General features: G+C 37.8%; 1 protein-coding gene across 5 annotated transcripts in view; it reads left to right on the forward strand.

The window, feature by feature from the left end:
- The window catches only part of MAPK9 (mitogen-activated protein kinase 9), a 58359-nt gene that overhangs the window by 15709 nt on the left and 17871 nt on the right, over positions 1 to 24779 (forward strand). For 4 of the 5 annotated variants that reach the window (XM_060144392.1, XM_060144395.1, XM_060144397.1 and 1 more), the window contains 4 exons: positions 1977 to 2147; positions 14472 to 14601; positions 17083 to 17141; positions 19551 to 19689. In XM_060144392.1, coding sequence (XP_060000375.1) covers positions 2026 to 2147; positions 14472 to 14601; positions 17083 to 17141; positions 19551 to 19689 — 450 coding nt within the window. In that variant the 5' untranslated portion in view covers positions 1977 to 2025. Of the gene's footprint in view, positions 1 to 1976; positions 2148 to 14471; positions 14602 to 15493; positions 15550 to 17082; positions 17142 to 19550; positions 19690 to 24779 lie in introns of those variants that run through there. The other variant, XM_060144396.1, reaches the window with a different exon arrangement.

A 24779-nucleotide genomic window follows, 5' to 3' on the forward strand; every position in this document is an offset into this window, starting at 1 on the left:
CAAAACTATCCAGGGCAAATGCCACCTCCTCCATGAAGCTCTTCTTGTTTTCTGCACCCCTGCTTGTGGGTAGGACCTCTTTTGCCTTTCAGCTTTGTTTCTATTTTGCTTATGGCCCTTACCTCTTTATAACTTATATTACAATGTAGATAATAGACTCATTCCTCACACTTCTCCCCCAAATAGTGAAGTAGGGGCTGCTTCAAGACCAATACCTGTTTGATCTTGATATATGTCTTCTATATTATTTATCACTTTCTTGTACAAAGGTACCCCGTAAATGTTGAGATGAATTGTCTCGGCCTCTTAAAAACTATAAATAAATTAAGAAAAAGATGCTCCTTCAGATGTCAGTAAAATAGAGCAGCATCGTGAGGGAATCATTAGCTGCAGTGTTATGGGTCTGATCAGCAGAGGTATATTGAATGGTCACTCTGTCCCAGGGGCCAGGCCCTCCCTGTCCTCCTGTCCTGGGAGTACAGGGTGCCACCATGAACAAGACAGACCTATCCCTCCCCTCCTAGAGCTTAGGGCCCCCTTCTCACAGCAGCATGGCTTGGCCAGCTCACTAAGCCTTGGGTCACTCCAGTGTAACACAGGGCTGATAATTCCTGTCGGTTGTTGTGAGCAGTGTGTTAGTTTATCTAGTGCAACGCTGGCCTCCCAGACGCAATCCCCAGCCAGTGTGCAATGGCTCTTGGTCAAAATGGCTGCTGTGCCTACCAGCTGTGCCTCAGCCACTGCCCTGAGAATGGTAAAACATGAAGCAACAGTCAGTTGGAGAAACTATTCATTTGATTTAAATTCTTTGTTCAGTCTTGTTGTTAATCAATTTCCATGTTTAATGGAAGTCCTAGACATCATTGTGTTGAAACACATATCATCACTCCAAAAACTCAGTGGGTAGATATTAAATATTAGGTGTTAGAACAAACAAGCAGGAATTTGGGGAAGCTGTAGAATAAAATTTAAATTCTGTGTTTGTAAGCAGTGTAGAATATTTACCTAAATGATTTTATTGTTGGCTTTTTAATTTTTAAGAAATGACCAATATAAATAGCTTGCTAACTTTTGAATAAACATTATCAGACAAGAGCCAGGGAACGGAGTAAAGGTAGCTGCCTGCCGATTTCTGTTTGCTTTGTTTTCTGTATAAAATCATAGAGGCTCCTGCAGCGTAGGAATCTCAGCCTACTATCTAAACCACAGAAAGGCTGCTTTGGGGCTTCCAGTTTATATTCATGCCTCGTGGATAACATAGTGTCCATGTTATTGACTGTAGCTTATGACAGAGTTCTCCATCTATGGCTGTCTGTATTGAAGCCCACTAGTGATGTAGCATTTAGGGAATGTAGGCCGGCTCCGGGACCACCTCACAAGGTAGGAGCGCACTCACAAGCATCCACGGCACACACAGGTGTCACCAGGCCTCCAACACCCCGTTGTTCTTTAACTTACCACTTTTACAATCACTTTGGCATCGGACTTGCTTTCTAGTTCGTCACTTTAACCTGAATTTGTGGACACAGCAGAAGACTGGTCCATTTGTTTTTCTGCATGAATGAATTGTAGACGTTCATTTTGCAGCATCTCCAGAGTGACTCCATATCTGGTTGAGACAGCACGGTGTAATCTGGTCCCACAGGAAGCAAGCTGATGGGAATCACATAGTGATGTAGTCTTGTCATGGCTAATAAAAATGTACAAATTCTTTTCTCCAAAGGTGGTTATTTCCTAATCCAATCCCTTAAGATGTGGTCATGCAGGGTCTCAGAATTCCTTCCTTTCATGATAATCTTGTACCATTAAAATGTCTGCATTTTTTGCATGTTGCTTAAGTTCAGAACTTGGTCTAACTCAGTTTACCAACTTACAGCCACATTGTCTTATATACCAATGAATTTGAAACACTATTAAGTGAGCTATGCATGTATAATTTCAGTAAGAATCCATGTTCATTCTGTTTCTCTTTCAAGGAATCTGACGACTGTACCAGCTCTTCGGAATATTATATGACACTACATCATGAGTGACAGTAAATGTGATAGTCAGTTTTACAGTGTACAAGTGGCAGATTCAACTTTCACTGTCCTAAAACGTTACCAGCAGTTGAAACCAATTGGTTCTGGAGCCCAAGGAATTGTCTGGTAAGTATGGTCTGTTTCAGTAGTGTAGATTGAGTTTTTGTTGTAATAAAAACTTAATAGATCTAAGTCGTCAGAATTTAGAAACACTGATGATAAAAATACCCTTTTCTTTGCTATAGGTTTATAAGCTAAATTGAATCAACCTCTTGCTTTAGTTACATATAGTCAGATTGTAGGATACAAGCTCAAATTCTTAGAATGCTGCATAAATTTAAATAGGTAGCAATTTTTCTTTTTTGTTTCTTTTCTCTTTTTTTTCTTTTCCATTCCCCCTGTCATTATGATATTAGAGTAATAGGTATGACAGTGAGTTGTAACAGAAATTTGGAGTTTTATTCATTTCTTCATCCTGGCCACCTTTCCCCCCTCCCCCTTTTATTCCCAATCACTCCTATTCATTTCTAGGCGCCGTCATTGCAGTGCCTTGCCCTTCATTGGCAGGATGAGGCCAGTCAGTGTCATTATCACCCCATGGATTAACCAGGAAGGGATGCCGTATGAGGGGTTGGGCTGGCCGTCTCTTCCTTGGTGTCTCACTTCAACTATGTGTCCAGCCCAGAACGTCAGAACCGTTGGTCTGACCCTGAACCTTAGTCTCTTGCTTGGTAAGACAGTCAGCTGCCGCGACATCACTGGCCAGCTAAAGGTAAAGTTTTTCACATGTTTTCTAGACTACAGTTATCAGCACTTCCCAAGCTTTTTATCCCTTAGTTTTTTGGCAAATCTTTTCTTCTTTTTTTGGTTAGTAAAAACAAGATTGTCTTTGCATCTAAAAGGAACTGTGGTAAAGCTAAACACCCAATGATTACAGCTTGTAGGTAAAGGGGATTCAAGATAAAAGAGAACTCTTGGATGGTCTGGTAGGAGAGTTTATATTTTTATTAGAGATGTTGAGTTTAGAGAATCTGCATCAGTGGTTAGTAATTGATCCTCTGTTGTAGAGATATGTGATCAGGGAAGTTAGTTGTTTTCTTTGGCTTAGGTAGTTAGAGGCCCTGGAAGCTGAGAGGAGGTGGTAGTTCAGAGATTCCCAGAAAAACTAATGAGAGGGAAGGGGCTGTTTGGAAGGAATGCCTGGCTTGCATCTAAAATAGTGGTGATCTTAACTTCCAATTGATAACATGCTATATTGGTACTTAAATCCAGTGTGCCAGGAAAGTTTTAAAGTGAATGGATGGTTCATATTAGGATACTTTGATGTTAATAAAAAGTTCTAGACAGTAAAATATTCTTTTGATTTATAACCCATCTCTTATTTGGAACTGGATGGTAATTTGACATAGGGAATTAAGCAAGACTGATATCAAGGACATTTAATGTAATAACCACATTAAGAGCTTGACTAGAAATTCATAATTAATTATATAATGGAGAGCCTTACAAGGGTTTTGCAGTTAAAATTAATGACTTCATTACAGCATGGTAAATGACAATAAAATTACATGCTACTTTAAAAAATACTGTTTTTCGGAGATTAGTTTTGATTTCCAGTTTTCATATCCTACTTCCTATCTTTGTTTTTTAAAGAAATGTTTAATAATGAATTTACTCATTATGGGTGTATATTTTTCATTAAAAAAATTCTAGTTTTGAAATGAAAGTTCCCAAATAAAGAGTTATAAGCTAAACCTCCTCTGGTAAAAGCAGTGGTAGAATTATAAGATGGAAAGTTCTGAATTTTTAAAGAATTTTAAAGACTAAGTAAGAGTCCAGAAATAAACCCATACATCTGTGGCCAGTTGATTTTCAAAAAGGATGCCAAGATTATTCAGTGGGGAAAGAACAGTCTCTTCAACAAATGGTGCTGGGACAACTGGATACCCACATACAAAAGAATGAAGTTGGACTCCTACTTCACATCATGTAAAAGGTTAACTCAAAATTGATCGATGACCTAAATGTAAGAGTTAAAACCATAAAACTCTTAGAAGAAAACAAAGGGGGAAGCGTCATGACTTTGAATTCTTAGAAATGACACCAAAAGCATGAGCAACAAAAGAAGAAATTGGACTTTATCAAAATTAAAAATTTTTGTGTATCAAAGAACACTGTCAAGAGAGTGAAAAAACAACCCACAAATGGGAAAATATTTGCAAATCGTGTATCTGGTAAGAGTCTAATATTCAGAATATAAAGAACTCCTACAACTCAACAGCAAACAGACAAACAACCCAATTTATTTATTTTTAGGTAAAAGCATCTTTTTTTTTTTTTAATTGGAGTATAGTTGCTTTACAATGTTGTGTTAGTTTCTGCTGTATAACAAAGTGAATCAGCTATACGTATACATATATCCCCTCCTTTTTGGATTTCCTTCTCATTTAGGTCACCACAGAGCACTGAGTAGAGTTCCCTGTGCTATACAGTAGGTTCTCATCAAACAACCCAATTAAAAAAAAAAAAAAAAAAAACAGGCAAAGGACTTGAATAGACATTTCCCCAAAGAAGATTTATGGCCAATAAACACATGAAAAGATGCTCATTGTTAGCCATTTGGGAAATGCAAATCAAAACCACAGTGAGGTACTACTTCATACCCACTAGGTGGTCATAATCAACAAAATGGAAAATAACAAAGATTGGCAGGGATGTGAAGAAATTACAACCCTCATACACTGCCAGCGAGAATGTAAAATGGTGCAGCCACTTGTGGAAAACAGTTTGACGGTTCCTCAACAAGTTAAACATAGAATTATTACATGACCCAGTAAATATCCCTAGATATATTCCCAAAAGAATTAAAAACAGATGTTCAAAAAAGACTTGTATACAAATGTTCATAGCAGCACTATTCTCAATAGCCAAAAGGTGGAAACAGCCCAAATGTCCATCAATAAATGAATGGATACACAAGCTGTGTTATATACATACATGGAATATTATTCATAAAAAAAATGAAGCACTGATATATGCTACAACATAGATGATCCTCAGAAACATGCTAAGTGAAAGAAGCCAAACATAAAAGGTAGTATTATTATATGAGTCCATTTATGTGAAATATCCAAAGTAGGTAAATCCATAGAGAAAGATGCAGATTGGTGGTAACAAGGGCAAGGGGGAGAGAGGAATGGGGAGCAACTTCATAATGGGTATGGAGTTTCCTTTTGGGGTGATGAAAATCTTTTGGGGTTACTTAAAGGTGGTGATTGCACAACACTGTGAATGTGCTAAATGCTACTGAATTGTTCACTTTAAAATGGTTCATTTTATGTTTATGTGAATCCCCCCTTAAAAAAATTTTTTTTGAAAAAAAATGTAAACTGAAAGGTGCCTTAACTTAAGGATATTTGTCATTTTTAATGGATATTTAACCCGATACTATAGTATTATATGTAATATTTTCATGTTATATTATGCATTAAAATATGTTGTCATTTTCTTGTAACTTACGTTACATATTGATATAGTCTTAACTGTACTTTCACTTAACTCTTAGTATTTTCATTTAAATAATTTTATGACAATTTTATTAACATTTGTATGAGCAACTTTCACCTCACATACATGTAGAGGCTAAAATTTTAACACCATCCTAAATTTCACGTCTTGCAAATTCCCACTTCCATAGCCTGAATTTTGATTTTAAGGAAGGATCAAAAACTGGGTTTCACGCTTTTCTGCTCAAGAAAGAAGTCTTTGAACTGATTAAAATAGCTCTTAATGAGCCTTTTGCACAGCTAGAGTTTATTTTGTGATCTTTGATGTAATTATTCACTTAACTTTGTAACCCAAGCCAGTTATTCATTACCAGATCAAAACCTTTTAGTTGGGTTAACTTTACTGATGCATGGAAAAGAGGTTAGTTAACTTGATTCAGATTATTGATACTTTCTTTTAGAAATGTTTGTGCAATTATGAAAATTATTCTTAGACTTCTGGGATGTTTTCTTTTGGCTTTTAGAGGAGGTGCCGTCACGAGAGCTGGGCCTAGATGGTTGGAGACCTGGTTTCCATTATTACTTTACTGCTACTTTCTACCAGAGCCTGTGCTGGCTTCCTCTCAGCCGGGAAGGTGGGTGACTACTCCTCACCTTCCTTCTAGGCTTGAGGCTTTGTGGTACCATTGAACTGCAGCAGTGGTGGTGCAGGCAATGGTAGTCCCAGACTGACAAGAGAGAAATGTTTCCTGTGATACTTCCCCCACATGTCTTCAGAGGATTTTTTCCTGGCTCTGTTTTGCACAGAGTCTTGGATATTGGCATTATGCTTTAAGGTCCTTAAAAGAAAAGTGTTCTTTTTATACACGGTTCAAGGAGAGGATCTTTTACCTTGTTCTGCTGTGTAGATAGAGCAAGAAACTATGAATGGTGCCAGTTAGACTCCTTTCTTCCTCATCAGTGATGGAAGGGCTTGAGTATACCCACCATCAAGCCCTAACTTTTAGATAACTTCTTATCTCCAATGGTCCCTTCTCTGCAAATATGACAGGTTCTTTCCCACGCCCATCACTTTTGTCCCCACTGCATCTCCTGGTTGGAGTCTCCTCTGAAACCCTGCTCTTCTGTGCCTGTCCTGACACTATCCCTGATCTTTTGAGACTTATCTGTGGAACTTCAGATAATCTCACCTCATGCTTGGAATAGAGCCTTCTCTCTGATCGAACCAAGGAGTATGTGATTGGTTTGATTGATGCACACGTGCACATGTGTGCACACACACACACACACACACACTCCAGAACTGTAAGATAATAAATTTGTGTCTTAAATCAGTAAATCTGTGCTAATTTGTTATAGCAACAATAGGAAACTAATATACATGTGTTTTTACATTTTTGAGAAGTAAAATATCATAGTAGCAATAATGAATGGTTTACAAAACTTGTTAATCATCTATTTAAACTAGAGCTTGATAAAGATATAGGGACAGGTGTGCAGGTAAACCAAAGTGCAGGTATTGATACAGGATTAAAAGGAGGAGCTGGGGTCCAAATAAAATATTCTGACTCCTAATTTTGAATTGTTTTTACAGTTATCTGATTTATTTGTTTCTATGTTTTTGTTGTTCATTAAAACTGTTAGTAAAATAATTAGGAAGTAAGTTTTAAAATGTTTATCATTTGAAGTATTTATAAAATTAAGTTATTAGTAGAATTAAGTAATTCAAGGTTTTAAAGCTCTACGGGGAAAATATGTGTACATTTCTTTCATATATATATATATATTCACTTTTTCTCTCTCCTTCTAAAATGTCAAGCTGTTTAACCAAAGTAGTAAGGACTATTTGTTTTATGAAACAGTTCTACGAAGTGCTTAACTTTTTTTTTCTGCTTTTATTAAAAAAATTTTTAATTGAAATATAGTTGATTTACAATGTTGTTAATTTTTGCTGTACAGCAAAATGGTTCAGTTATATGTATACATGCATTCTTTTTTTAAAATATTCTTTTCCATTATGGTTTATCGTAGAATATTGAATATAGTTCCCTGTGCTATACAGTAGGATCTTGTCATTTATCCATTCTAACATATAATAGTTTGCATCTGCTAACCCCAAATTCCCAATCCATCCCTCTCCCACCTCTCTCCCCCTTGGCAACCGCAAGTCTGTTCTCTATGTCTGTGAGTCTGTTTCTGTTTCATAAAGGTTCATTTGTGTCATATTTTAGATTCCACATATAAGTGATATCATATGGTATTTGTCTTTCTCTTTTTGACTTACTTCACTTAGTATGATAATCTCGTTCCATCCATGTTGCTGCAAATGACATTATTTCGTTCTTTTTTATGGCTGAGTAGTATTCCATTGTATATATGTCCCACATCTTCTTTATCCTTTCATCTGTAGATGGACATTTACTTTGTTTCCATGTATTGGCTATTGTGAATAGTGCTGCTATGAATATAGGGGTGCATGTATCTTTTTGAATTATAGTTTTGTCTTTATATATACCCAGGAGTGGGATTGCTGGATCATATGGTAGCTCTATTTTTAGTTTTTTGAGGAACCTCCATACTGTTCTCCATAGTGGCTGTACCAGCTTACATTCCCACCAACAGTGTAGGAGGGTTCCCTTTCTCCACACCCTTTCCAGCATTTGTTATTTGTAGACTTTTTATATATATATAAATTTATTTATTTATTTATGGCTGCATTGGGTCTTCATTGCTGCATGCGGGCTTTCTCTAGTTGCAGCGAGCAGGGGCTGCTCTTCATTGTGGTGTGTGGGCTTCTCATTGTGGTGGCTTCTGTTGTTGTGGAGCATGGGCTGTAGGCGGGTGGGCTCAGTAGTTGGGGTTTGCGGGCTCTAGAGCGCAGGCTTAGTAGTTGTGGCGCACGGGCTTAGTTGCTCCGCGGCATGTGGGATCTTCCCAGACCAGGGCTCGAACTCGTGTCCCCTGCATTGGCAGGCAGATTCCTAACCACTGTGCCACCAGGGAAGTCCCTTGTAGACTTTTTAATGGTGGCCATTCTGACTGCTATGAGGTGGTACCTCATTGTAGCTTTGATTTGCATTTCTCTAATAATCAACAATGTTGAGCATCTTTTATGAAGTGTTTAAAAAAAAAGTGTAATATTAGATCTGACAATGCTTAGAAGTGACAGTTACAACCTTAACATGAAATGGTTGGTATAGCTCTTATCCCTTTTTGCTTCCTCTAGTTCTGTACAAGCATGAATGTTGGCCTGTTCTTATACTGTTTTGTTTTCTGTTAGTATATATAAATAAACATAATGTCCACAACAAAATTTTTGTGATAAAGAAGATATATGCTATAAGGCATAGGAAGGCTATGATTCAGGAGAACTGAGTTCTAAGTCCAGCTCAGATCCTCATAGCAGTAGTTCTTAGTGACCTTGGGCAAATCATTGTGTCTTTATAGTTACACCTCTAAAATGTATAGTTTGGAACTTCTAATTTAAGATCAGACACCTAAACAAAGAGACAGGAGAGCAGTAATCAGTGGATATGAGAGCATTTAACAAGTTTCTGCAGAGGAAGTGAGAATAAGTAGGTAAGACATTTGCCACAAAGAAGAGAACCTATCTATAGTAGAACTCCAAAGAGGTTGTGAGTATACAGATGCCAGATACAAAAAACGAAGATGAAACGGGTGGCTAGAAGTAGGGATGTTAATTAAAAGTGTGTCTATGAAACAGTTTTGCTAGTTGGCTCCCAACATTCCCACCCCTACCCCCATGCTCAGCATTTGCCCCTAGAGAGTGAGTAAGTAAATGAAGAATTATTAGGCCAGTATCTGGAGAAGGAGAAGCCTAGTAAGAGGAGCCCAGGATTTGGGGTGTTCTTTCCCTTGAGGGCATTTGAAAATTCTGGAGTGGGCAGCTGAGAGACTTAGAGTCCTTTGGACTGCCTTGTGGGGCTATAGGAGACAGGGTTTGGCGTCCAGGGCCCTCTAAAGGGGCTTAGTGAACTTCCTTTGCTTTAACTGGGTCCGATAAAGGGCTGCATCCTAGAAGTAAGGATGAACCAAAAAGAAACTGGCCCTTGCAGGAACTGCCACTTAACTTCACATCATCTCATTTGCTGAACCCAAAGTGAGGTGAGCCCAAATTGCTAGTGCCCCCAGGTACCCAGCAGAAATAAATGTAAATTCCACCTGGAGGAAGATAGATCATACTGGATATCAAATTATTTCTAGATAGCAAACAGTTTTGCAAGTTCAAGGTGCAAGACGTAATCAGAAATAACTAGTCACACAAGGAGATTGGACAACATTCACAAAATCCAGCACAAACAACAGAGAAAAGAAACAGATCCACAGGGGTTATTGGCATTATTGGATCCAGACTTCCAAAGAGTTATGATGTTATGTTCCGGATGATAAAAGACAGTATGAAAAAGTTTTGGTGGAAAATGAAAACTTAAAACAACTAAATAGAAATTATAGAACTATAAGACATAGTAATTGAATTATGAAGTTAATGGGTGGGTTTAAAAGCATATTAGATATAACTGAAGAGAGAATTGTGATCTGAAAGATAGGTGAGGAAAAAAGTATCCAGAATGAAGCCTGGGGAGACAAAAGGGTAGAAAAATATGGAAGAGAGGATGTATTTGTTTTCTATTGCCGCGTAACAAATTACCATAAACTTAGTGGTTTAAAGCAGAACAACAACCATTTATAATTTCATAGTTCTGTAGGCCAGAAATCTGGGTGCGCTTCCCTGGGTTCTCTGCTTGGCATTTCACAAGGCTGAAATCAAGGTGTCACTGGACTGGGCTCTTATCTGGAGGCTCTGGGGAAGAATTTGCTTTCAAGTGCGTTCAGATTCTTCGCAGAACCCAGTTCCTTGCAGCTGTAGGTCAGAGGTCTCCATTCCATTCCCTTGCTCTCTATCAGCCAGGGGCCACTCTGCTCCTAGAGGCTCCCACATTCCTTCTCACGTGACCCCCCTTCCATCTTAAAGGCAACAACATGTCTAGTCCTTCTCAGGATTCAGATCTCTCTGACTTTCCCCTCTTCCCACCAGCCAAAACAAACTGCTTCTAAAGGGTTCTCGTGATTGGATTAGTGCCCCCCCACCCCTTCCCTTGTGATCTCCCTTTTGTTAAACTTGGCCCTCTTGCAGGACACAGGGTCAATATACGACAAAAAAATCAAATGCCTAGAAATTGATAGAACAAACCACTTCAGAAAACAGTTTGGCATTATCTACTAAAATAAACTATATGTAATACCACTTTTAGCTATCTACTCATCAGAAATGCATGCCCAGAACCATGTACAAGAATGTTTATGACCATGTTTTTTGCTTGTAAACTGAAAACAACCAATGTATCTATCAACATTATGTCATATAATCATAACAAAGGAATATTATAGCGATGACACAGAATGAGTTATAGCTTCACACAACAACGGATGTACCTCACAAATATAATGTTGAGTGAAAGAAGTCAGACATAGACAGTTTCAAAAACCAGGCAAAAATAAATGATGCAGGGGCTTGAAGATACATGTTTAGCTGGTAAAAGCAAGGAAGTGATTATGATAAAAGTCAGTAGGGGACTTCCCTGGTAGTCCAGTGGCTAAGACTCCATGCTCCCAATGGAGGGGGCCCAGGTTCCATCCCTGGTCAGGGAGCTAGATCCCACATGCCACAACTAAAAGATCCTGCATGCCGCAATGAAGATTGAAGATCCTGCGTGCAGCAGCTAAGACCCAGCACAGCCAAATAAATATATTTAATTATAGTATAAAAATAAAGTCAGAAGTAGTTATTGTCTTTGGGGGGCAGGAAGGATAGTGATTAGTGGGGGGGAGCGCTTTGGGGTTGTTGACAAAACATGGTTCTTTGTAATAAATCATTAAGACGAGGAACAAAAAAGGAAGCAAAAGAATGAATACCAGACAGGCATACGCCTTCTCACCAACAGCACTCAACTTTGGAAATCATTGGAGCTCTGAGAGAAAATTGATTTCGAGCTTAGAAAACAAACTATCAATCAAGGATAAAGGAAGAGTAAGATAATTTATCTTCCATGCCCTTTTTTTCTGAGGAAATTCCTTGAGAGTGTACTCCAACAAGAAAGAATACAAGAACGTGTAACACCAGAAACAGTGGAAGCCAGAGAAAAGAAATCCCAGGGCTATAGGTACACATCAGGCCTTGAAACCCCAAGAAAAATGTCTTTCTGAAAAATGGAATAGATTCCAAACAATAGATAATGTGAGTAAGGAGGTAAGAAGTACTAGTGACAGCTCTAAAGAGGTATATTTGTCTTCTCTTAATAAGAAAAAAAAAGTTTATTAGAAACTTGTGGTAGAAAAGTTAGAAAAAGTCACGATCTAAGAATAAAACAAATTTAAAGCAGCATGATGTTTGAGAACTTACGGAATGTCAGAAGAGAATCCATTTAACCTTAATGCTGGAAACAATCACATTCTCTTATGAGTGGCAAGGGTCATGTGATCTTTAGAAATGAAATGTAATCCTCGCTCTGAAATTAGTAATGTTTACATGTGTGCACATACATACATACACTCTGTAAGTCGATTTTCAACTTTTAGACACATCCTAAGGAAGAAACACAGAAGATTTAATTATAGGGATTGAAAGATGTGTTATTAAACTTGACCATTTAAGACAGAAATTGGAGGAAAAGAGATTAGAGAGCTGGAGGAAAAAGGAGATGAAGTGTAATATTCTCATTTTACATAGTGGGGAGCAAGAGGTTCCTTTGAAAGTTGATGCAGCAAGTTTAGGCATGTTATTTAAAGTTACAAGGGTGACCAAGGGAAAAGTTAAAAATAACATGAGAGGTCTTCCCTAGTGGCGCAGTGGTTGAGAGTCCGCCTGCCAATGCAGGGGACACGGGTTCATGCCCTGGTCTGGGAAGATCCCACATGCCGCGGAGCGGCTGGGCCTGTGAGCCATGGCCGCTGAGCGTGCGCGTCCGGAGCCTGTGCTCCGCAACGGGAGAGGCCACAACAGTGATAGGCCCGCGTACCAACAACAACAACAAATAATAATAACAATAACATGAGAACAAAAAACTAGGAGGAGTTGGGGGTTTCAATGAAGTGACTAAATCCTCAGTGTTCGTAATGGGGAGTAAATAGCTAATTTCTGAAGTTGATAAATGAGGAAATAGTGATAAAAGTATATTCTTTGGAGTTGAGATATTACTAAAAGAAGTAAAGCCAGGAATAACTGAAGGTAGCTCCTCCTGGAGTTGGAACTAGGAATGGGGAAGCATGAGTCTGCTCAGATATTCAGAATTGGTCCATTTGGCTCATTGGACAAAAACTTTTGAGACCAAAAAAGTTGTGTCTGTTTTTAAATTCTCAAGACTGAGATAGAGAGAGAGATATATATATATATATATATATATATATATATATATATATATATATGTACAAATCACATGTGCATGTATTAATTAATGATTTGTTTCACAAATAGATTTATTTTTGACATTTTATAATCCATATGAATATTACATTTGCATATGGGCATGTGATTTTAATTAATTAATTAATTTTCTTTATTATTTTTTTTGGCTGCGTCAGGCCCTAGTTGTGGCACGCAGGGTCTTCATTGAGGCGTGTGGGATCTTTCCTTGTGGCATGCGGGCTTCTCTCTACTTGTGGCCCATAGGCTCCAGAGCACGTGGACTCTGCAGTTTGCGTCATGTGAGCTCAGTAGTTGTGGCACACGGGCTTAGTTGCCCCACAGCATGTGGGATCTTAGTTCCCCAACCAGGGATTGAACCCAAGTCCCCTGAATTGGAAGGCGGATTCTTTACCACTGGACCACCAGGGAAGTCCCTGGGCATGTGATTTTACATCTGTGTATACATGAACACATAATGTGAATTAAAGAAAAAGTAATTCCAAAGTAACAGGAAGCTTCTAATAATTCTTAACCAAATGCTACAGCAGACAGCCTTTAATTTTAAAAAGTTAAAATTGAATTAAGTTTGGGTTTTTTGGCAAAAAAAATTAATTGAAGTGAATAAGTGTAAACAGTGTTATAAACTGAATAGAATAAATAAATAGAAACAGTATTTTAAATGGTGCTTAGGTTCTCAGATGGTCTTTAGCAGCTTTTAACCCCTGATGAGGAGCCAAAAGGTAACAGTGACAGCAATCATACTGTTAGTGCTAGCTTGAAACTAGTACAGAAGGTACTCAATTTTTCCTGTCTATTTTCTGGAGGAAAATTAATCATAAATTTCAGCTGGGAACTTGAGATTCTGGAAACAAAGATCCTAGAAGATTTTATTTCTTAACCATAGTAGTATGAGGAGGTATTTCTAGCAGAATTTTATGTATAGCAATTGCTTATGTTAGGGATTTTGTATCTTGGGGATTTACCATGAACTGAGATTTTGGCTTCTGTTTTCCTTTTAGATTCTTACATCTGGGAAAAACACAATCAATCAAAATCTAGATTTATTATATCCGTCTCATGAGTTCAAACCATTTTCTCCACTGTGATACTCCAAAATATACTTATATTTCATTCTGTGATACCAGTGACTTTTTTTCAACTTATTGGCATATTTAAACTGAAGATTTTGTTTTCTGGGCAGTCTTACATGCTCTGTATTAAATTACTTGGTTCTGAACATAATAATCTCAACTAATATAATGAGACGTCCATGTGCAAAGATTGCTGAATCCCATCCTAGCTTCAGCTGCCATGGTGGCACCTCTGCAGAGGAGTCCGTTCGTCCTGCACGCTTAGCCAACTCACCTTGCTCTTAATGTGCGGAAGTACCAGAGTGGAAGCAAGCAGATTTTTCCTTATTTGTTATTCATTTAAAAAGATAATACATTGAATGTACATTCTGCATTGCTGTATATTCCAAAATCATCCTAATGGGTTGCCTATTATATTTCTTAATTATAGTGCTGCTTTTGATACAGTTCTTGGGATAAATGTTGCAGTCAAGAAACTAAGCCGTCCTTTTCAGAATCAGACTCATGCAAAGAGAGCTTATCGTGAACTTGTCCTCTTAAAATGTGTCAATCATAAAAATGTAAGTTATGTCTATATTTCCTCTAATACTTTAATGTTGTCAATGCTGCCATAATCATCTGGGTCTTTGGAGATACAAAGAGTTTAGACCTAGGGTAAACTAGTGATGAAAATACTATTTAAATGGTTATATTTTATTGACAGAATTTTCAATCAACATTGGAGATATTGAAGTCAGCAAGAGGCATCATTGTCCATAGGAATTTAGGTCACTCAACACAGATGGGAATGTCAATTAACCTTGTAACCATTTGGTTTTCACTGTTTCCCTGTGTATAAAATGGCAACAGTATTGACCTGGCAAATTGAGAAATATCCAAATACTTTTTAGAAAAACGTTGTTCTATAAGTAGCTTTTACATATTCACATTTATTTAAATAAATGTTATTAGATGATGTTATATTCAAGATAGTTGTATTTGGCATCTCTACAGAAATCAAAGCATTGTAAATTTTAAGGAAAAACAGTATATCTCTAGAAAATGAGGTACTCAGGCCCATTTTATGTTCTACTACTGATGCCTGAGCATTATTTTGAACATGATTTTGATAACCTTGCCATGTTATAAAATTATAAAATGTTAAGTCTGGCAGGGGCTTTGGAGATCCCCTCCCATGTGACCTCTTTTTGTTATGGGGTGGGGGGGATAAGTATTTAAAAGTACACTCAACTCTATATGGCTCCTTTTGTTGTAACATTTATGCTGGATTTTTCTGGTGTAGGGACATTAAACACAAAACTAAGATAGGTTCAATCTTTTGAGTCTGTGGTTTGAGTTTGTTTTTAAATTCTCCAATGCATGCTTTATTTTACAGGTTTAAAACAAAAAGTAAAAAAGTTTTTTTTTCAGGTTACAAAAAAATATGTTTATTATTATTTTTAATTCAAACAGTATAAACAAGAAAGAAAAATCCTTGAATCCCACCACCCACTATCATTAACATTTTGGTGAGCATTCTTATGCATATATATACACACATACATAAATAAGCTCAGTTATGTTATTACACATCCTGCTTTTTCCCTAGTGGAATGTTGCTAGATCTCATATACATTAATGAACATAGATATAAACCATTTTTTAAATGGCTACATAGTACAGATGCACAGTTATTCATTTAACCAATCACCTACTATCAGATATTTAGATTGTTTCCAGTTTTTTGCTATTATAAGCAGTGCTGCAGTGAACATCCTTATACATTGCATCTTTGCACACTTGTCCAGGTGAATTCCTTGGCCAAGATAGCTGGGTCAAAGACTATGCACACTTTTGGTTTTAATAATATATACTGACAAATTAACCTCAAGGAAGACTGTCAATTTTACACTTTTATTGAGTATCTGAGTATGTCTTTTATTTCAAAATACCCCAGAGCTACATACTGTTGATTTGTTTTACCTTACCAAACTGATAGATGACAAATGATACCTTATTTTTATTTGTGAGGTTGATTTTCTTTCCATATCTCTATTAGCCATTTATTTTTATTTCTTGAGAGTTTGTTTTTCATGGCCTTTGTCCATTTTTCTCTAGGACTGTTGGTTTCTTTCTTATGCATTTATAGAAGATCTTTGTATATTAAAGCTGTCAACCCTCACTTTTCCATCTGACCTAATTTAGGTTGTTTTTGTCATACTGATTTTTGTTGTTGTGTTTAACATAATCAAATCTCCTAGGTTTCCTGTCATGCTTAGAAAAGGCTTTTCTACACCAGAATTTTATAAATGTTTATTCATATTTTAATGTTTCATGGTTTCATGTTTTAGATTTAAATTTTTGTTCCATTTTGAGTTTATCTTGGTGTAAAGATTGAAGTATGAATCTAGTTTTTTCCCCCTTGGCTAGCCAGCCACTCCAATCCTATATACTGAATAATTCATCTTTCCCTCAGTCATTTGAAATGATTGAGGACGTGTGTTTGATGCTCAAGCAGCAGAATTCATTGTTTCACCATTGGGGTGCCAGGACCAAGGCCTGTGGTGGGGTCCGTTCTTGAATCCTCCTTACATAAAGGTAATGTTAATAGGTAATGCTATGAGGCATTTCATCTTTATCATACCAAAAATATAAGCTTAGCCTTTACATTTCAAAACTTTTTAGAAATTTGGATATTGTATTTAAGTTTTCAGAGTTAACATATTGCTTTATTTAGTGTTTTTCTACTTGTAATTGCTACTTTTTTATGTTCAGAGCTAGAAAGACATTATGTGTTAAAATTCTATAGTAATAAGTTACTGGGGACACATAAAAGTGATTTGATTAAAAGTGCATATTATTTCCAAGTTGAGAATCCGAATCATTTAGCTTTTTTCAAATGCTGTGTAATAGAATGTTTTGGTAAAAGCAATAACAATAATAATAAATACAAAGCTCTGCTGTGATTTTTTTTCTAGTTTTAACACACTTTAATGTTAAACTTAATTTTTATAATCAAGTAGAGTCATTTGACATGCTGAGATATAATTTTCTCTTTTCAGATAATTAGTTTGTTAAATGTGTTTACACCACAGAAAACTCTAGAAGAATTTCAAGATGTGTAAGTATAATTTTTATTCAGTAATACACTGCTCATCAAAGAGTGAAAATTTAGAAAAGAAAGTAACTCCTTTTTTTACTTAGGAAATATAGGTGAGAACACATTTTTAAATGATATCCTAGCCACTTTTCTCTGTGGAAGAGAAATATTAAGGAAAATGAATAATAGTATTCAACTATTTGTGCCTAGATGGTTATCATTTCTACAACAGATAAAGGATGACTGAAAATAATTCTTCAGAGCAGACAGTGCCATTAATGCTGCTGATTTCCTTTACTGAAATATAAAATATAACATGTTTTTCTCTAGTCCCCAAGATTGTAGGGTTTAGGTGTTTATAATTATTATTTGAAATGGGTAAGTCATTAAACTTCCAAAATGTGAAATAGAATTATCTTAGTAATGATGAAATGAGATATTAATTTATTATTGAGATATAATACACAACTTTATCCTAAATTTATTCATGTATTCATTCATTCATTCAACAAATATTTGATTGCCAGGAATTCCCTGGCAGTGTGGTGGTTAGGACGCCATGCTTTCAGCCCGCAAGCCACACGGTGAGGCCAAAAAAAAACCAAACAAATATTTGATTGCCAACTGTGTGCTAGACAGTCTCTTGAACTTGGCATACTTTAGTGACCAAAACAGCAAAAATCCCTTTCATTTTTTAAGAATCGCAGGTGGTCATATTTCTTCCTAGAGCTTGCAGGAAAGCCAGGGAAGATAGACAGTCAACATAACAAATAAGGAAATGATGTCATTCATTAGGATGTGTGGCAAATGTTGTAGAAGAAATGGAGCTGGGTAAGGGGGTTCAGAAGTGCTGGGCGTTAGGAGTCAGGTTGCAACTTTAAGTAGAGTAGTTAGGGAAGGACCTCACTGGATTGGTGACATGTGAAGAAAGCCTTCAAGGAAGTGAGGAGGTTAGTCCTACAGATATTTGGGGGAAGGTAGTATCAAGATAGAAGGAACAGGCAGTGTAAAGGAGCAGAAGAGGGAGTGTGCCTGGTGTGTTATAAGAACAGCAAGAGCCAGTGTGGCTGAATCAGAAGAAGCAGAGGAAAGTTGAAGAGGTGGGTTCAAAGAAGTGACAGGGCCAGACACTGCTGGGCCTCTAGGCCACTGTAAGGATTTTCCTTTACAAGTCAGTAAGACTTTCAGCAGGAAGAGTAAGCTTATCTGACTTATGTTTTAAAAGAATAACTTTGGTTTCTGGGTCGAGAACCCACTGTTAGAAGTAGGACACAGAAGACCAGTCAGGAGGCTATTGCAGCAATTCAGGTGAGATTATGATGGCTGCATTTAGACCAGAGGGGTGATAGTGATGGTAAAGGCAAGAGATAGGATGCTGACACTGTTTTGAAGGTAGAACCCCAGTGTTTGCTCCTAGAGAGGATGTGTGGTATGAGAGTAAGAGGAGCTGAGAGCAACACTTGGAGTTTTGGCCTGAGCACCAGAAGGATAAAAGTGCTCTCAACTGAGATGTGGAAGGCTACAGTCAGAACAGATTGCGAGGCAGGGTAGAAGGAACTCAGTTTTAGTTCAAGATGTCTGTTGGACACCCAAGTGGAACTGTGAAATAGGCAGTTAGATAAATGAGCCTGGAGTTCAGCAAGGGGGTCTGGGTTGAAGGTATTAATTTGGTAGTTGTCAGTCTATAGATGGTATTTAAAGTCTTGAGACCAGAGACCAGAGATCACCAAGATTGTAAGTACAGTTAGAGAAAAGAAGACCAAGGACCAAGTGCTGGCACTTCAACAGTAAGAAGCTGGGGATAGGAAAAGGGCACAGTCAGCCAGGATTGTAGGACTGGCCACTGGATTTAGCAACATGGAAGGCCGACATGGAGCCTTGAGGACAGTTTCAGCAAAGTGGTGGGGGCAAAAGCCTGATTAAAGTGGGATTAAGGAAAAATGGGAGAAAAAATTGGAGATGATAAGTATAGACACCTCTTTGGGGAGTTTTGCTTGCATAGGGAGCAAAAATATAGGATGGTAGCTGGTGGGGGAAGTAAGGTCAAAGTTTTCTTAAGATGAGAGCAATAACAGCATGGTTTCTATATTGGTAAGAATGATCCAATAGCAAAAATGTTTAAATATAGGAGAATTTGAATGTTTGAGATTCTATTTACTATGATATAAAAATTGTTTTGTATTTAACTTGAAAGGCATTTTGTTGTTAGTTGTTTTCATTTTTTGAAAACTTTTACAAACTTTCATTATACATTTGCTTCTTTTCAAGATACCTTATAAATGTTTAGGGAAAACAAGTTATCTTTTTACTTTAGCCAGTGCAGTGACTAGGTGGTAAGTTATTACTATTTCATAAAAATTCTAGTTTAATAACCATAAAGGAATTTTGGATAATTTTCATGTGTACATGGCTGATCATTTATTTCCCCAGGTATTTGGTTATGGAATTAATGGATGCTAACTTATGTCAGGTTATTCATATGGAGTTGGACCATGAAAGAATGTCCTACCTTCTTTACCAGATGCTCTGTGGTATTAAACATCTACATTCAGCTGGTATAATTCATAGAGTAAGTAGTGATACCATATTGTTTAGTTTTGTTTTTTAATCACAATCATTTCGTTGTCATAATCTCCAGTTACAAAAGAACATAATATTTTTTAAAAATTTGTCAATGTCGAAAATCCAAATAAACTATGGGATCATGTTACTCTTCCAAATATAGTTGAGATTAGAAGACATTTGTGGAATGCCTGGTTTGCCTGGGCCCATGTGAGCCACCCTGGATGCAGGCATGAGCCAGCTGTTCAGACTAGTACTGCAGAAAAATACTTCTTTTTTTTTTAAGTTTTTATTTGAAAGTAACTTAAAACTTAGAGAAAAATTGCAAGAATAGGACAAAGAACTTTACTCTTTACCCAGATTTACCTGGTGTTAATAGTTTTTCCATATTTGAAATCCCATTTTTAGTGAGCAAGGAATTTGGATTTGGGGTGGGGGAAAGTTAGAGGCCAAGTAGTATATGATACAGTTGCTTGAGAAGTCTTATGTGAATTATGGCCCAAGTGTTCATTGCTTACATCGTAAAATTCTACCACTCCAGCATCCCAGCCATACTGGTGGGAGCTTTCGGAAAGGTTCCAGGCAGATCTTTTGAATAGGCCAAGGCTGGAATTTGAATGATGGTGTTGCCTGTCAGGGGGTACATATTTAAAAACCAGAGAGATATTCTCTAAGCTGGTTTTATGAGTTTTTGTTATTTTCTTCACTTGTACTGCTGTGTGGGCAGATTATGATAGAGTTGTGTTTTTTTGTTTGGTTTTTTGTTTGTTTGTTTTTTTAGCAACTATAATGTTGAGTGAGACTAGAGGCAGAGATAGTTTTATTGAAAACATTCTTAGCATTCCTTAAATTATTACTATACTAATTTTGTTGACAGACTGTCTTTCAATATTATGTTTCAACAGCAAGAAGTTGTATTTTCTCTGAACTGAAATCTGTGGGGGGAAGAAGATAGTGAGACAAAAACAATGAAGCCTTTTCATACAAAAAAGAATAGAGAGATTTTTGATGGTGTAGTAGTAGTAATTCTTTTGGATCTGTTGGGTGCCAGGAAAGACTGTTTCCATCACAGCCACTGATCAGAGACCTAACACAGTAGCAGAGCCCACCAATCCAGAGAGGGCCAAACTCTTGCCCCTTGTGAGCATGAGGCCTGAGGCCTGAGTGAGGTCTGTAGCCTGAGGCCAGTCCTGGCCCTCCCAGTGCCTGTTGGGCGCCTGGCACAAAGAGTCCTGACCAGTCTTCAGTCATTTAAAATACAGCCTTTGCTGCCGCCAAGTGTTCAGTTTAAATTATATAAATACTGTTGACAAACTTGCTTTAAAAATAGTAACATTGGTCTTTTTAATTAAAAATAAAGATTTCCCAGCATAACATTCTATTTCTCTTCAGAAATATTTACAGACCTTTATATAAATTAAGGCACTCCTAATTTCTCTTAAATATATTTTGTATTAAAGTCTTAACTGAGAATAAGTTCCCAGATTATTAGGCTTCATTATGTTAGGCCTTATTAATTTTGTAAAAGGAAACAGTTTGTCTTGCTTGTATCTCCCCTCTTGGGCCCAGATATACATGGGGCAGCAATATCCTCCCATTTTAGGGGGTCTTGTAAGAGCTGCAGCATGCACGTGCCTGTGTTAGGTGATGTTACGTCCCTGCGGTTTAGGCCCATACCTGTGGACCAGAAGGTCCAAGAAAGTTTTGGTTTGCCCAGCATGATTCTGCCAACCACCTCTCCATCCCATTTACCTCCCCACTGGGTCTCCCTCCCCTTGTCTTATGCCCTCCTGTTCACACATTTGTGGGTCTGCCAGACTTTGTGTCTGCTGTGAAAGTACCACGTGGTCATTGTGGGAAAGGTAGATAAGGCACCTGTTTGCACACCCACCACCCCTCCAGGTCCCAAGAGGTGATGAACCGCAGTTATCCCTTTAAGCCTGTTAACGGTTTTCTGTGAACTTTTCCTGTCCTTTTTTCTGTATACTATACGATAGGCATAAATACACACATTCGGTTTTGCTTACTAAGATGGTTTCGTTCTAAACATAAAATTTAATTACTTGAAAAATAAAACACCTGTAATCCCACCAATTTTTACCTTGTATAATTCAAATAATTGAATGGAAGTCCCCAGCCCACCACTGTCACCTGGAGGAGGCCAGTGATGGCAGTTGGGTGTGTTTCCTTCCTAACTTTACACTGACACATTTTCTTACTGATGCTAATACCAACATATCTGTCTATACTAACGTCCTTTTTAACTTATATTTTTCAAAAACAGGATCATCTTGTACATATATTGTTCTGCAACTTGCTGAATTTTGTATTTTTATCAAGGATCAAATAGTTTTACAAATACTTACTAAAAAAGAGCCCCCACCTCCTCCCTCTTATTTCTCTCTCCCCAGAACAAATTCTTTCAGTTCTTTTAGCTGTTATTTTGGTGTTTATCTCCATATCTTGAAATAATATGATGAGATCTCTATTTGTTGATCTTTCTTCAGTTTGGGACATAAGGTACTGACTTAGCTCTTTTTCACCAATCGTGCCCCTCACCTGCCACCTTTCCTGTCCCCCTGTCCTCCCAGTATAGTTACAATGTAATTGGTTTGGATCAGTGTCCATAGTGTGTTTTACGTCATCATGACCCTATAAACGCTTTTCACAGCTAAGCCTATATTTACACCATGATTATATTTCTTTTCCTTTCAACTTTTTGTCCCTAGAGTTAACAACACTTGTCTTTTATTTGTTAGAGTTTTGGTCTTTGTTGTTTGTTTTAAGGAGGGAGCAGTTTTCCACATCCTTATTGCTAATTAAACCCTAAGGTTTCTGCCAGGTATCTAAGTCTTCTCTCACTGTATCCAAATGTCTTAGCTGTTCCATCACCTTGATTGTCTCCTGGCGCCTCAGCCCTGCTCACATCTGGACTGGCTGCCCCCATACCTGATGCAGAGACCTTATCCTGGACCTCGCTCCAGCGTTTTCCTGGGGATTTCCTTCACCTCTCTCTGGAGTTGGAGCCCATTTCCTGATCCCTATCTCTCCTTTGTTTTGGTGGGACACATCCTCCAATAGCTTCCCCAGAAGTGATGCATGGGAAGTAAAATTTTTGAGGCCTCAGATAGCTGAAACTCTTTATTCTGCCCTCTCACATGATTAATAATTCAGTTGGATAGAAAATTCTTAGTTACAAATCAGTTCCCCTCTAAGGTGTAAATACAGTACCCTGTTGTGTAGTGTTGTATGGCTTTTGAACTTTCTAATGCCATTCTTATTACTGATCCTTTGCAAGTGCCCTGTTTTGGGTTTTGTTTTATCTCTGGAAACATTTTTTAAAGTTTCTTTATTTCTTGTATTCTGAAATGTTAGGATGATATGCCTTGATATGGAAATTTTTTTCGTTAATTGTGGTGGGCACTTCAGTCTGGAAGAACATGCCATAGAGTTCTGGAAAATTTTTTATTATTTCTTTCAGAATGCCTTCTTTACTGTGTTCTTTATTCTGTCTTTCTCTGAAGTACGAGTTAGTTGGAGCTCTTTTTTATTTTTAAAAGTTCCTTTTTATAGCATTTTGTTCTTTTTTTTATTGGAGTATGGCTAATTTACAATATTGTGTTAGTTTCAGGTGTACAGCATAGTGATTCAGTATTTTTTCAGATTACATTCCATATTACCAGATAATGGGTGTAATTCCCTGTGCTATACAGTATTTCCCTGTTGCTTACCTACTTTATATATGGTAGTTTGTATCTATTAATCCCATACCCCTAATTTGTATCTGTTAATTTGTATCTGTTAATCCCATACCCCTCTTCCCTCTCCCTTTTGTTTTTGTTTTTTTTTTTTTTTTTTTTGCGGTACGCAGGCCTCTCACTGTTGTGGCCTCTCCCATTGCGGAGCACAGGCTCCAGACGCGCAGGCTCAGCGGCCATGGCTCACGGGCCTAGCCGGTCCGCGGCATGTGGGATCTTCCTGGACTGGGGCACGAACCCGTGTCCCCTGCATCGGCCGGCGGATTCGCAACCACTGCGCCACCAGGGAAGCCCCCCCTCTCCCTTTTGTTAACCACAAATTTGTTTTCTATATCTGTGAGTCTGTTTCTGTTTTGTATATATATTAATTTGTATCAGTTTTTAGCTTCCAAGTGATATCATATAGTATTTGTCTTTCTCTGACTTATTTCACTAAGTATAATATTCTCTAGGTCCATTTATGTTGCTGCAAATGGCAGTATTTCATTCTTTTTTTTATGGCTGAGTAATTCCATATACACACACACATACCACATCTTCTTATTCAGTCGTCTGTTGATAAGCGCTTAAGTTGCTTCCATGTCTTGGCTGTGGTAAATAGCATTTTATTCTTCTTGCATGGAGACACTATCATCTCTACAAGGCTAGAATTTCTTTGAAGTTTGTTTTCTGGGTTTTTCTTGTTTGTTTTTAGGCACACTGTGTGGCATGCGGAATCTTAGTTCCCCGACCAGGGATCGAACCCATGCACCCTGCATTGGGAGTCTTAACCACTGGTCTGCCAGGGAAGTCCCTTTGAAGTTTTCTTATTGCTGCCTGCAGTGTTTTCCTTTCCCCTGAGGTTTTGTTTTGTTTTGTTTTGTTTGTTTGTTTTAGTGCATTTGGTCTCTCGCTGTCACGTGTGAGGTTTTCCTCAAACGTCTGGTGACCTTTTGTCACTGGTCCTATTTAAGACTGAAGGATTAGAAGGCCAAGTGGAAGTGCATGGGTTGGGATTGTTGAATGAGGGGTTTTTCTCTAGAGCAACACATAGCCACAGGTGTCTCTGTTTGCAGGTCTTTTCTCTGGACATCATTTAGTTTCTCTAGAAAAGGCTCCGGTCTCTTGACTGAGGGAGAGCAGTCTGGCTGCTGGTATGAAAGGCTGTGTGGGGTGGGGCTGAAGTTCTCATGTGGCAAAATGCAGACCTTCGCTACAGCACCCTGTCTTCAGGCTGGGCCCCTCACCCATGCCCTTCCTGTGCCTCATACCAGCAGATCTGTTGGTATTGTGCTTGAGGCCTGAGTCTGGAAACTTGGTTTCAGTTTTTCTAGATAATAGGCCAGTAGGAGTAAAGGAG

The sequence above is a fragment of the Lagenorhynchus albirostris genome, chromosome 3, assembly GCF_949774975.1.
Source record: "Lagenorhynchus albirostris chromosome 3, mLagAlb1.1, whole genome shotgun sequence".
Lineage (NCBI taxonomy): Eukaryota > Metazoa > Chordata > Mammalia > Artiodactyla > Delphinidae > Lagenorhynchus > Lagenorhynchus albirostris.